This window comes from Strix aluco, chromosome 10 (assembly GCF_031877795.1).
Source record: "Strix aluco isolate bStrAlu1 chromosome 10, bStrAlu1.hap1, whole genome shotgun sequence".
Taxonomy (NCBI): Eukaryota; Metazoa; Chordata; class Aves; order Strigiformes; family Strigidae; genus Strix; species Strix aluco.
In genome coordinates this window covers 16,287,199-16,301,109 of record NC_133940.1, presented here as the reverse complement: position 1 = coordinate 16,301,109, position 13,911 = coordinate 16,287,199, and the positions used below count along the sequence as shown (strand labels likewise).

Here is a 13,911-nt window from a genome sequence, read left to right as displayed (position 1 = left end):
AATGCATTGAGCACCAAAAAGGCAATAGAACCAGCAGTGAATCCTTCACTGTTCCCTGCACCGATGTTCAACAAGTGACCTGAAACAGGACCAGCAGATTTGGTTGTGAGCAAACCATTACGTGCAGTGTAACAGAAGAGTGACATATCTGCAGTTGGAATGACTACAATTCAAACTAATTGATAGTGGCTGCTATAAAGAAACTCTACTGCATTGAAACTCGTTGCTTCTGCAATGCAAAGCTTTTGAGGTATTAACTGAGGAACTGGTGATGGCTATCCAAAAAAGCTGATGATTTTGTCTCCAGCTTGTAATAAACAGGGTCTGGCTGAAAACATTAATAGCTTCTTGCTATACCTCTTAAACAATAACTTTAACTTTCCCCACAAGGGCTCATTTTAATAGGACCTGGCATGGAGGCTGTATGAACATGCTGCCCACCTGGAGCTAAATAAGGCTTTTTAAAGCCCAGGCTCATCATTCTGAGATCTTTTTTCATGGCTATGACCAACCAAGACAAATTTCTCCAGGTTTCTGAAGGATAAATCCAGAACCTGGAGTCTTTCACTGCCTAAAATGCATCTCCTGAATTGTTATTCTGAGATAACAGTCTAGAGACAGTCTAAGCGCTGTCTTACATCAGTTTAGTAGAGAAATCTTGACCTCTGTTAGAGTCAAAGACACAACTTAGACTCCTGTAGCTGTGGGAGTACCAAGTGGCTGCAGCAATGGCAATCAATTACAAGAGTATCAGCTGGGATGTTTGGTCATTATCTTCTTACAAGGAGGAATATTGGTATTCCTGTCATCACTGTCATTGAATCTCCTGGGAGAAGGAATTACGTTGGAGAAATCAATGTGAAATTTCCTAAAAATTTCCTTTTTTTTTTTTTTTGAGTAAGAAAAATTGTAATCCTGACCTTGCATTACCTGCAAACCGAAGCCAGGTCCATGCTCCCCAGAAGGCAGCGTAGCAGAATGGAAGAATGCAACCAAACCTTCTCCCGCCTTGAACCTGGATCCTGCAGACATACAGCTGCATTAGGGCTCCTGGGATGAGCACAGAGGGTATGGAAAGTTGCTGTCTGATGGGGTCACTGAAACTACCCTGGATGGCAGAGACTGCAGCCAGGCCATTGCAGATGTAGAACAAGGCATCTGGCACTTCAGCTCTGGTGCCACTTGGGAAATTCTTGGACCTTGTGAACATGATTTTGGCAGCCGTCAGTGTGGTTTGAAGAGCGGAGCTGGACATAGCCTGGACACCAACTGGAATCAAAGCTTTCTCCCCAATGGAGTTGATAAGGCTGGCAAAAGTGGCATACATTGAGAGAGCAGTGCAAAGGCTGCAGGCAACGCCAAGGAACAGGTAAGCATCCGGCATTGGGATCTGATGGATGGCGGCAGTTGTGAGGATGATGAATGAGGCGTTTTGCAGCATCTCCAGAGTATCTTTGTGGGTTGACATCAGAAAGAGCATGCAGGCAATGGCCAGGAAAAACCACCCTCCAATCATTCCCAGCCTGCTTTCCTGAGCCTTGGACAGCCCAAGGAAGGTGGTGAGTGTAAACTCTTCCCAGGACATCACCAGCCAGTAGAGGCTGTGGACACCAAACTTGGTAGTGTAGTAGACATCACCTCTCAGGTAACTGTAGAAACTGGACACCAGCTGGCAGCTGGAGATGATGGATATCCACACTGCTCCAACATAGAAATTCTTCATGTACCCAAAAAAGTAAAAGGCAAATAAAAAGGGAGAGACAGTATCACAGATGTTGCCTAGAGCCATTGGCTCGGCATACTTTGTGTTCTTTTTCTTTTCTTCCCCAATGGCCTTGGAAGAGCTCTTCTGTGCTGACCCCAGTAGCAAGACATTGAAGAGAGGATGCCCAAAGCCTGGAAGAACATACCGTTGTGTGATGCCCTTAAACAGGAGAGCCACAGCTCCATACAATCCACACATGACAATGACAAGCTCAATAACACCTGACACTACCAGGGCCCACTGGCCAAAGAGTGCAACTGCTTCAAACACCAGGGCAAGTGCGATGGCCCCGAATATGAAGGGCATGATGTAGTTCACTGTGGCTGAGCAGAAAGAGAGGATAAAGGAAATGGAAATGTAGGCCACAAGCCCAGCCACTGCACTTTGGCTGGCAGAGAGGTGGGCCATGCCAGTGGGCAGGAGGTGGCTGGCATTCTCTGAGGGCAGCGTTATGTTCTGCAAGGAGGGGTCAGCTGCCACAATGATGCGTGTAGCCCCGTAGCTACTCCACAGAGCAGAGAAGGTGAGAAAGGCTGTGCCTCCAAGGTGGTCATACTTCCGGAAGGCAAGAAATCCTGCCAGGAGCTGGACAAAGCCTCCAATCAGGATGAGGTGGACACCTGAGAGACACATGAAGAGGTCAGATAGGAAGTAAGCCACAAAAAGGCTTGATTTGCAGGAAGCAATACTGTGTCTCCAAGATCTGGGGGACATCCCACCTCAAGTCCCACAACCTGCTTTTGACCAACCCTAAGGCTTCTGTCTTCCCCTCTCTTCCCACCTTTATGACAAATTTCTGTGCTGAGCTTTGGCGTGTGGCCACTGAGCCCCTTGGTATGCTCAGTATGGTGAGCTGGTCCAGGAGTGGTTTGGATCTATGGGGAATGGCACATGAAAGGTTTGGACCAGATTCCTGGCAGAGTTGCTGGGGAAGGAGGATCAGCCATCCTAGGGAGCACACAGACCTTCTGTACATTGGAGAAAACCCATATTTCCCCACTCATCCCACCAGTGCTGCCCATTGACCCATGGGGATGACTCTTGAATAGTCCATCCTGCCTGGTGTTCTCAGGGAAAGTTCACCTCTGACCAGCAGCCCCCATGTCTACCATGAGCAGCGTCACCCACCTGCGAGGATGTCCTCTGCTCCTTGTGGCCTGAGGCCAGTATGTGCCACGGCAAAGTTCTGCAGGCAGAGGAGGAAGGCGCTGACCACATTTGCGAGGAGCCCCAGCACCGCCGGCTCACTGTAAAAGACGGCCGCAAAACCTGCCGTGCTCGCCATGGCCCTTCCAGACAAAACAAGAGTGTCAGCAGTCGCCCCCACAACCTCACCATCGTCGGTGTCTAGACCAGTGCTGCTTTGGCTTGGGCGCTCAGCCAGCCTTCAGAGCCATGCCCCTGCTCCAAGGAGGGAGAAACTGGTGACAGGCTCAGGTGTTTCCATAGTGCCTCCCCGCTTATTGCTCCAGACAAAGGCTCAATTCAAAGCAGAACTTTAGGTGCCTACTTTCCGGAGCCCTATCCAGAAAAAACACACACAACCTATTTAGGCTACAAGGATTTCTGGCAAAAACATGTTTAGGTGCCCCAAAGCGCTGCAGGTGGTGGTGATGGTTTCATCCCCCTCTTCTCCAGGCTGCTGGAGATGGAGAGGAATGAATAGCCTAACACAAATGAACAAACATTCAGACGAAACCCACAAGGTATTTTTGAGCCATTCCAGGACATTTCTTATCCACTGTTACAGACAAACAGGCAGGAACGACGCACTCATACACAGTCTCCCTTCCAGATGGAATTTTCCAGCTCCATCCCTTTCTTGAAACCCTAGTGACTAAATAGCCTATTTTCAAACCCTTCATATTTCTACCATTAACTCGTCTATTTGCAGGCAGCCCCCACATTTCCATTCCTCTGCACTCCTGGGTACCATGAGCTGGAGTTTTCTCTCTGGAGGTTTTTGTTAAGAAACAAAGATGAAAATAAAACAGCAATGTTCTTGTTATTTTGGTATTTTTAGAACATTTTATGACCTAAAGGAGTTGGAAAGGGAGAAAGTGATGTATTCTGTTCTCAGCCATTCCAAAAAGCTTTTTGGAAAGAAAGGAAAGCATGTGGCACTACTATTGATATGGGAAGTGGGGAGTGAAGGAGAACTACCCAAAGAAGAAGTGGTTTTGTGAATATTAAATGAACCTAAATCTTAGTGTCTACTCTTAAACACACAGTATTCCTGGGCAGACATATACATTTTGCAAACATCAATGGCCCCTGGATTCTTTATTCCCACTAAAATAACCATGTTTTCCTTCTCTCCATTTATTCTAAAGGATGTAATTTTCACAAAAATTAAGGATAAATTGACTCCCAACAGCTTTGAACTGATTCAGCAACTTAAACTCTCACGAAATGTGCAAGGAATAAAAACTTTCAGGAGAACCTTGGGAGACAATTAATTCATTCCATTATTTGGTTGTGCTAAAGGTTAGATTTTTTTGGTTCAGAAAGAGAGATGCACCAAATCAGTTTTGCACTCTCTTTTAACATCAAGCATCTGTATAAACTAGCAGCTTGAAGGAGGCCCTAAGAAATGAGGCACCCTTAGGAAGAGCTGAGAAGCTACCTGTGGAGTCAATGACATTGTCTTTTTTTTTTTTTTTTTTTTAATGACATTCAGATATGAATAAGCGGTTTGGTTTAAATGGTTATACTTGGAGGCAGGCCACAATATTAAGTTCCTCCAGATGTTTCAGTCTGAAATAGCTCAGACAGTGGCTTTCTAGGCATGCTGCAACAAGCCCCTGTTTTGAGTCGATCTCTGGGGGAGGATGAGATGGGTTTTCTGGAGGAAGATGAGCTGGCCAGGTGACTGCTTGGCTCACAGAAGTGGTTTTCAATTTGCCAAGGCTCACTTTGTTGGCGGTTCCTGCATAACTAGCTGTGCTAGCAGTTTTAGAGTCTGAGACATTCGGCTTGGTTTTGTGAAGGATGTAGAGACACAACTAATAGGGCTGGTTCCCTCTGCTTGCAGTGCAGTCCCTCATAGGACATCTGAGAAGGGGAAAAAGAAGTACCAGGATATGCTGTATCAGGCTACAGAGGTGTAAAGGGAAAGGATGTGAGAGGATTTAGACCAAGATATGGAAAAGGAGGAGGATGAAGGATCTTCTCGTGGAAGGAGAAAGTTTTAGGGCTGGAAACAGCTGCAGACCTGCTCTGCTCACACCTACTCACAGTGTCTCCCCACACACTTCAAACACAGATTTGTGCTTACTGTCCTAACACCATTTCAGCATTTGTGCATTACCTCCCCTCCTCTATTTCATGCAACGTAAGGACGTGTCAGATAATTAATCCTTTCCCATTGTTGTGTCAGGAGTAGCAGCACTAGTGATGCTGTGGGCTGCACCAAGACCTGGAGAAACAAGGATCTGCATGGAAACACTCAGAAGTGTTTTCTGTTCCAAGTATGCCCAAGCCTTGTTTGTCCCTAGGATAAAACCGCTCACTGCTGCTGTCACTATCTGTTTCGTACAGCTGCTGCCTCTGGCACTTTGAAAGGACCTGTTTCTCCACATGCACTACAGAAAACTGATAACGTGACACTTCTGCTCCCCACTCCAGGCAACACAGCAAGGAGGGATCTTCCACCAAGTCTTGCCTTTGCACTGAAGTCTGCAAGCTGGGCATCCTCAGCTGGGACTGATGCAAAGTAGCTCTTTGGGTAGAGATTATGCAGGCAATGCAGGGCAGCGCGGAGGCAGAGGAGCAAACGGGAAGTCCCTTTCTACCATGTGGGGTTAGCAGCTCTCTGTACACATGGGGTACTAGCCAGCACAGCCACTGTCCAGGAAACAACTCTGGAGACCTCCCCACAGTGAGGAGGCACCTGGAAACCTGGGGTGCTGCCAGGTCTTTCAGAGAGATGGCTCTACCCAACAGATGGAGCAGCCTGGGGTGATCCTTCCTTTGCACAAATCCCTTTGCAGCGGGGGCAAAGCTAAAGCCATCCCCTCACTCACCCAACCTCTTCCTTCTTCCTTCCTTTTCCTGCTTGCCCCTGACATTCTTCAGCCTGGGGTTTGCAGAAATGGCTTGTGAGGTCCTGGCTCTTCTCCCCTCAGCATGACCACGTGGCCAGTGTGCCAGCTGAGCTGCAGCCTCTGAACAACTTTTCCTTTACTTGCCACCTTGCTCTCAATAACTTCCCTTCAGCAACTCTAGAAAAGGTAATTCCCCTCTGCACCTCCTTTCTATCTTGCTGTTATACCTGGACTTCGCAGGTATCACTGTGTGCTTTGCACTGGCATATGCTGCCCGTGCTTCTTCACCTTGACTAATATTAATGGCAATATGATGGTGTATGGACCTTGCCTCCCCAGGAGGTTGGAGCAAGTCTTAGCATGCCAGGGGACACATATATAAATACCAAAACATTAAATTTTCAGACACTTATTCCCCAGTGGCATTTTGCGATTAGTTTTCCATCCCACCTTATTAATGATAACAAATGTTTATATAGCTCTGACAAAATACTGCGTCTCTCAAGATAAACATGTTAAGAGAATGAATTGTAATTCTTTTTGGATAAGCATGCAGCAAGATTAACAGTGCACAGCAACATTACACAGCTGGAATAAATATCACAACCCTGACTCTTTTCTGGTGAAAAACAGCACAAAGTTGCCTGAGATGCTTTGCTACATTCATAATGATCAAGGGTCTGCCTAGTTATTTAGTAGAAAATTCAGGCTGGTTTTAAATGCAAGGTGTATCACACCAGGCTGTTATTCTGTACAAAATAATATGCAGCATGTTAAATGTCCCCAGGTTTCACTATTGGACAAAGCAAAGAGCCATGGCATTCCCCCAAAGTCCAGACATTCCTTTGGGAGCAAACGTCCCAATGTCTCCTGGAAGCTACAGAGTTCACATCTGCACAAACATTTCAATGAACCAGCAGCACATGGCAGGCAACATCACAGAGCTGAATATTTAGAAGGAGAGCTATGAAAAGATTCAGCCAAATGACAAAACACTGATTGTATTCAAGAAAAACATCAAAGAAAACCACCAATGCCATGCTTCTCCCTCTGCAGCTTGTATTACCTGGTTTGGTGACACTTCTGCTCAATGGGAGGATGCTCTTGTCCCTCTCATTTCCTGGTAAGTACCAGTTTTATAGTCCTCCTCTGTAGGAGGAGCCTGGGGCCAGTTGCTTCACACACTGGCACCTGTTGCATTTTGGAGACAGGAATTTCCTTGAACTTTGTCAGTTATTGTCTTAAATCTTTTTTTATTTCCTGAAACCAGAGGGGGTTTCCCTTCTGTTCAGCAGAGAAAAAAAACCCCTCCTCATCTATTCCCCCCACCCTCTCAGTCCCCAGAGGCTGATGTCATCACACTTGAAATTCAGTTGCAAAAAAACAAAAAGCAAATTGCCTTTCAGAAGCATATATAAACCCTGACACCAAAGCACCTTTCAGACAGACACCTCTCCCATCCCTCGAATAGAGCAGTGCAGAGCTGGGGATTAAGCAGTGGTAACAGCCACCAGCATGGTCTACTTAACCTTACAGGTAACTACTATTTCGTTTACAAAACCTATTAATCTCTGATCTTTCCTTTTTCACTTTAAGGAGGTAATGTCGTTTTCCAGCCAGTTACTCAACTGGTCAAAACTGTCGTGATATTAAATGGGAACCTGCCCCAATACTAACAAAATCAGATGGTTTTTGCAGACACTTTATTCATAGTTACTAACCTGTTCCTTCCATGATTATTCCTTTTATGTGCCCCAAACGTGTTTTGTATGGTGCCATGGCGGGGGGGTTGTTGTTGTTGGGACGCGCTGTGTTTTTCTCCTTGTGTCTGCTCTCAGCCGGTCCTGCTCACAGCCGTAAGCGGATTTCATGGTAGGTCTGAAAAGCCTGTACTGCCCCTTCTACTGTACTGCTTTATTTCCCTGGCTATTCTTGGCACCCCTGCTGGACTGAGCTTTGGAAAATATTTTTTTTCTCCTTTAAATATGTAGTTAGTTTTATCCACTCGTTTGATCTGTGAGTGCCTTACAATGTCATATTAGAGGCACAACCAGTAAAACGGCTCTGAAAAAGTTCAAGCAGCTTAGGTGACAAATGCTCTCTCTCTGTCTTTACTGTAGAAATCCCAGAAGTTCTTGGCAAGCTCCCGGCAAGTTCACAAAACTGCTGCTCATGGTTTGTATCTCTCTGCAGAACAGCATTTCCTATCCTTTTTAAAGAGCATCCCAAAATAATCATGTAATTACTTTATTAAAAAAAAAAAAAAAAAGAGTGCTGGACTAAGCACACTGAGATAAACTGCTCAAATTCGTGGAAGACAGGGCATACTTGGGGCGGTCTTGTGCTGATTATTGCCCTCGGTTGCTAAAGAACAAGGAGAAAAGTAACAGGCGGTAAAAATGTTGATTGCTAGTCCTGCACTGAAATAGAAACTTTAACTGATTTGGAACCAGACTTTCCAAATTCTTACTCTTTGACCATAAATGTAAGATATTTAAATTGTAGCTGTCATCGGATTGCTCAGATCCTTAACTCCTCTGTTTGTCATTACTTCTTTATTACATCTGATCTTTCTATCAGCATTGCTTGAAGTGATTCACAGATCACTCTCTGTGTCTCACAGCCAGTGCGTTGACTTCTCCAGTGCTGTATGTCTACAGATTCTCTGCTTTGGACAATTTAAGCAGAACTTTGCTGTGTAGCCACTTGATCTATTAAAAGTTTGTCTATTAAATTATTTTAAAATGTGTTATTAATACAACAAATGCAATGAATGTTACTTAATGAACACTTGAGAACAAGAGAAATAATAATAATAATAATTATTATTATTATTATTATTATAATCCATGCAGATCTATTTGGTCTTGGACAGGGTCTTTTATTTTTATTAAGTTCTGCAGCACAGCTGCCATACCAGGACAAAAACACTGGAGTCATTAAATGCTTTTAACTGAAGGGTTAAAAAATATCATTGCCTACTGAAGTGACAAAGAGCATTTGATGACGGGAAGGAAGCAATCAGAATTTTATGGGTGCAGTGTGATTCGAACACATTTTCCTCCAGCCTTTCCAATCTAGTTTAACTTCACTGTTTCCTTCTCCTTGAGGGCGTTGGTGCTTTTGTTTGTGGTATAGTGAAGATGCTCTCAGAGTACACAGAGAGGACACAGATTTTTGTCAGCAGAGGGTTTCCAAACTGCTGAGTGTTACAGATTCTTATAGTAATATATTTCATAGAGCCACTGCAAGGGATGAATTTTATTTCAGTGAATCACAGCAATGATGACATTCTCAGCTGTGTTTCCAAGTGGTTTTTAGACTCCTAGGCTCTAGGTGAGTCCAAATACATTTGCAAGCAAACTGTGAGTCAGTAGACATGACATTTAAGAATGAATACAAGCTAGTGAAATTAGGGAATGGTCATTTTTTTAAATTGCAATATTTTCTGTTTAAAAAATAAAGTGTCATATGTACCTGCTGATTTTGATGAGGTTTCCTGTAAGATGTTGAAGCAAAGTATTTTTATTTTCTTGTTTCACTCATCTTGACTTTTTCATGTGATTAGTTTCATTTGGACATTAATGCCATCTGTGTGTACCCCCCACATACATACATACGTGTGTATATATATATATATGGACTTGCAATCATGCAAATGTTAGCTATATTGAAATTTAGAGTTTTCCCACTCTCACATGCACTCTCAAAATTATATTATAAATTATAATGGGTCATAATAATTGTAATCCTATGAATTATAAAGTCATCAAAACAAAGCAATTTGTCACAGAAATTAAGAAGTACAGTGGTCCCAAATTGGGTATTTTCTACAGAATTTTAACACCTCCAAAGGTTTGGAAATGGTGACTTCCGAAGCCAAAAGTGCCAGTAGTTTGTGCTGTCTGCCCAGCTCTACCTTACAGGTCATAAATACAGGCACAGATTTTGCCTTGGGAGGCTCTATGTGTTGCTTCTTTTCTATCAGCAAAGGTGTTTTCAGAGACAGGAAAAGCTTTCCATAAAGCTCAGGAGATCTTCTGGTTTAATCCCCTTTTGAAGCATAGGCTGAATCCTCTGATATGCTGAGCTCAACTATGAAAGAACACACAAAGGACTTTTTTTTTTTTTTAAGTACTAGGATCCTTTTGAGTGCATAGGGCTTAAGAGCTTTGCTGGGTGAGGCAAGACACCTCAGTGCCTTATAGGACCAAACTTCTGGATAAATTCAGGCTTTGGGTCTAGTCCTGCTTGCCAAAACATAATGGAAGCTATAGGAAGTTTTGAGTTTATGTGATCGGCAGCACTGGTAATGTAGCAGGGCATCAGGTCTGCCTTTTCTCCAGATAAAGGGACATAATTTGTATTGACTCCCCAAAAGATGGTTGCTTGAAACCCAGGTTAGGAGGATGTGGCTGAGTCCTGAAACTGCTTCACTTGAACCTTCCTGAAGCCACCCCAGGAGGTGCCCAGAGCAGTCTTCACAGCATGTGAAGGCAGTAGGAGACAGGACGTGTTGTCGACCCTTGAAAACCCATGGAAAGGGACAGGATTTACACCAGTCTGCTCGCCTTGGGCTCCTTGTGCTGACAATGAGGGAGAAATGGCACTTTCCCCTCAAAGAAGATGCCAGTTCCCTCTCCAGGAGCATCTCTCCACTGTCTACAGAGGGAGCCTAGAGCAACGGTACTCCTCTCCTAGGCTCCACCAGGTGCCTGAAGCCCCAGGAGGTGACTCTGGGCCCAAATGACATTCTCAGGGGGAGGCTTACAGCCTGGGACAGCACAGGGAAGCTGTATGTCACCTCCCAAGTCTGTAAGGCTGTATGCAGCCATGTGACCCAAGGGACACGCTGGACAGATCCTGCACTCTCCAGCTGCCTTTGCCCTTCAATAAATTCAGTGGCACTAAGGAGTGAAGACCTGTGAGCTGTCAGCACGTGGCCCACATGTGTCCTTATCCCCTTCCCTCTTTCTTGGTGCTGCAGTGGTGGCCAAGAGTGCTCCAGAGGAGACCGTGACCAGCAGCTTTGCCTCCTTCATCCATGGTGTTCAACCCGAGCACTTGTCCAAGATCGTCCGTCACAGAAGCAAGAGAATGATCCTCGACAGCATTGGGGTTGGCCTTGTGGGCAGCACAACGCATGTGTTTGATATCGCTCTGCAGTACTGCCAGGTAGGAACAGCCCCATATTACCATGTAGTTAGGTGGTCCCCAGCCTGACACCACCACCACAACTAAGGCCTTATTCCATGTCTGACGTAGGACTTTTGCCTTGCAGTAGAGGGGTGTTCTGGCATCCCACAATCACTGCTTCACTCAAGGTCCTCACCGGAATTTCCCTCCCTTTCACAGGAGCTGTACTCTCCAGTTGCCGTGAGCTCTGTCTATGGCAAGCCAGGCATAAAGCTCTCCCCCACGCTGGCTGCATTCACCAACGGAGTTGCGGTAAGGCAGGCTCTTCCAGGAGCAGCTCTGCTTATGGTGCCTTCAAAGACACTAGTTAGTATTACAGGAAGCAGACTGGTGACTGGGAGGGGTAACGAGGGAAAAGAGGTCATGGATTCCTCTGCAGTCCTGCACACTGCTTTTAGAGGGATCAAACAGCCATCATAGGGACCACCAGTTGTAGCCTCAGCAATATCAACAAGGACCCCTAGCTCCCTCCCTCAGCTTCCCGCCCTCCACACCAGCATGTCCTTACCTCCATTTCTCTGGCAGACTCACTCCATGGACTTTGATGATACCTGGCACCCTGCTACTCACCCATCAGGGGCTATTCTGCCAGCTCTTCTGGCAGCTTCCCAGATGCTACCTCCAAGCACCAAACCCAATGGCATGGATTTCCTGCTGGCGTTTAATGTGGGCCTGGAAGTGCAAGGAAGGCTTATGCATTTCTCCACTGAGGCTCACAACATTCCAAAAAGGTAAACCTCCTTTTCTTTACCGAGTAGGACGAGGGCTGGTGAGTCTGTTAATAGGCCTACTCAGGGTTCCAAAATGTTAGTTTAAGTCCAGCTGAACTCAGGAACAGGGTAAAGCCCTACTGAGAGCCAAATTCCAGTTCTGCCAGAGCTGATGAGGCACCACATATTCATTTGGTGACCTCCAGTGATCTTGCCTCAAAAACAACCATCAGGAGGACTACCACTGAGTCTGCAGTGTCATCATCTAAACTAACCAGAGCAAGAGCACAGAACAGGCAGTGGCACACAGCCATGCAGACAGCTTAATTGTGGGCACAGTCCCTGGCACAGTTTCTGCCTGTGTCAACTGCCATTCACCAGGCAGTGCCATGGTGTGGTCCAAGGGATGGAATCAATAAGGAACTGTTACCCTTGGGCATGTTGGATGAAGCCATTTTATTTGTCTGGGGGGAGAAAGTTTGGCTGTATGGACACAAGCCATGTCACCTATGCAGGGAAAATTAAAAATTGCTTTCTGGAGATGCTGAGCTCACTCTATTGTGTCCAATGTAGTTTCAAGTAGACACTTAGTTTTTAGATGGCTGAATTTTGAGTTAGGTGAATCCCACCTGCACCAGACCCAGGAGGGATTTCCACTGGTTGGCCTGGCAGTTCATTTCCAGGCCCAAAGGCAGGTCTGGTAGGTGAGGTGCTTGGGTGCTCCCTGTGCCAAGCAGGCAGGGATGCTCATATCTGCAATTTCCCCTTTAGGTTTCACCCTCCCTCGGTGGTCGGTACCATGGGCAGTGCTGCAGCCACTGCAAAACTGCTCTCTCTCAGCACAGCCCAGTGCACACACGCTTTGGGCATTGCTGCATCGCTTGCAGGGGCACCCATGGCAAATGCTGCCACCCAAGCCAAGCCATTGCATATCGGAAATGCCACCCGTCTGGGCTTCGAAGCAGCACTGCTGGCCGCCCGAGGGATGGAAGCGAACCCCTTAATTCTGGATGATATTCCTGGTTGCTCTGGATTCAGTGTTTTCTACAGTGTCTATCAACCCAAACCACTGTCCACACCAAGTGACCATCATGAGTTCCTCTTGGAGAAGCAGGATATTGCTTTCAAGAGATTCCCAGCCCATCTAGGGATGCACTGGGTGGTGGATGCTGCCTTGTCTGTCCGGAACCTCTTCATCCACTATGCAGGGTCATTCTCTCCCTCTTTGATCCGCACCATTGTGTTGAAGATCCCAGTGTCAAAGTACATCAATCGGCCTTTCCCCAGCTCTGAACACGAGGCTAGACACTCCTTCCAATTCAATGCCTGTACTGCCCTGTTGGATGGTGAAGTGGGCCTCAGCTCCTTCACAGAGAGGAGCATCCACCGGCAGGAACTGAGGGAGCTGCTGGACAAAGTGGTGGTGGAGCATCCTGAAGATAATGTGGCCAACTTTGACAAGATGTACGGAGAGGTGGAACTGCTCCTGCACAGCGGGGATGTCCTGACAGGCAAATGTGACACTTTCTATGGGCACTGGCGTAAGCCTCTGAGCAAAGAATCGCTCCTGAAGAAGTTTCGATCCAATGCCTCTCATGTGCTTTCAGAAGAAAAAATAGAAACCATCATCACTATGGTGGACAACCTGGAGAATCTGTCAGATAGTTCCCAGCTGGCCTGCAGCCTGTGAGGGAACAGCAAGTGGGTTTTTGATACGGGACTTGTCCCAGTGCAACTCTGATTCCTTTCTTCATTGGTGCTTTACTATTGATTTCCAATGACAGGAAAGTTCCCACCCGTTGAAGTCAAAGTAGACAGTTTAATACCAAAGGTGCCCATGAGGCAGGAGGTGTGTCTGTGTCAGTAACTAGTACACAGATTAAATTTCAACTCATGGTTGATGCTGTTTGAGTAACTGAAAGACCACCACAAATACAAAACAAATCCCATGGAAATCTGTGAGAATCCTGGGGTATCGTATGGAAGCCAGTTTCCCAGAAGGAACTGTGTCTAGATATTTTTGAAAGGTGCATTCAAAGTTGTGCAGAATGCCTAACTGATGAATCTGGGAAGAAGATGAGGTTCAGCTGCAAAACGTGTGCTTTTCTTAGTGCTCTTCTGGGCACTTTTCAGATCATGGTTAGTTAGTCATGCTGGCCAGATGAAAAATCTATCAGTTACTGTAAACAGCCCT

The 13,911-nt window shown here is 45.9% G+C and overlaps 1 protein-coding gene across 1 annotated transcript; it reads left to right on the top strand.

Annotated features, from left to right (window-relative positions):
* The first annotated feature begins 7,326 nt into the window (after positions 1 to 7,326).
* Positions 7,327 to 13,508, top strand: LOC141927738 (cis-aconitate decarboxylase-like). Its single transcript, XM_074834990.1, has 6 exons — positions 7,327 to 7,347; positions 7,932 to 7,986; positions 10,799 to 10,986; positions 11,167 to 11,259; positions 11,533 to 11,738; positions 12,489 to 13,508. Exons 1-6 carry the CDS (start codon positions 7,327 to 7,329, stop codon positions 13,405 to 13,407), a joined length of 1,482 nt encoding a protein of 493 aa, XP_074691091.1. The 3' UTR covers positions 13,408 to 13,508.
* The last annotated feature ends 403 nt before the right edge of the window (positions 13,509 to 13,911 follow it).

Excerpts from the sequence above, each read along its gene's own strand:
- LOC141927738 (XM_074834990.1), top strand. The coding sequence starts at position 7,327 with ATGGTCTACTTAACCTTACAG. Across the intron at positions 11,260-11,532 it reads CATTCACCAACGGAGTTGCG|ACTCACTCCATGGACTTTGA; the intron begins GTAAGGCAGGCT and ends TTTCTCTGGCAG. Across the intron at positions 11,739-12,488 it reads GCTCACAACATTCCAAAAAG|GTTTCACCCTCCCTCGGTGG; the intron begins GTAAACCTCCTT and ends TTTCCCCTTTAG.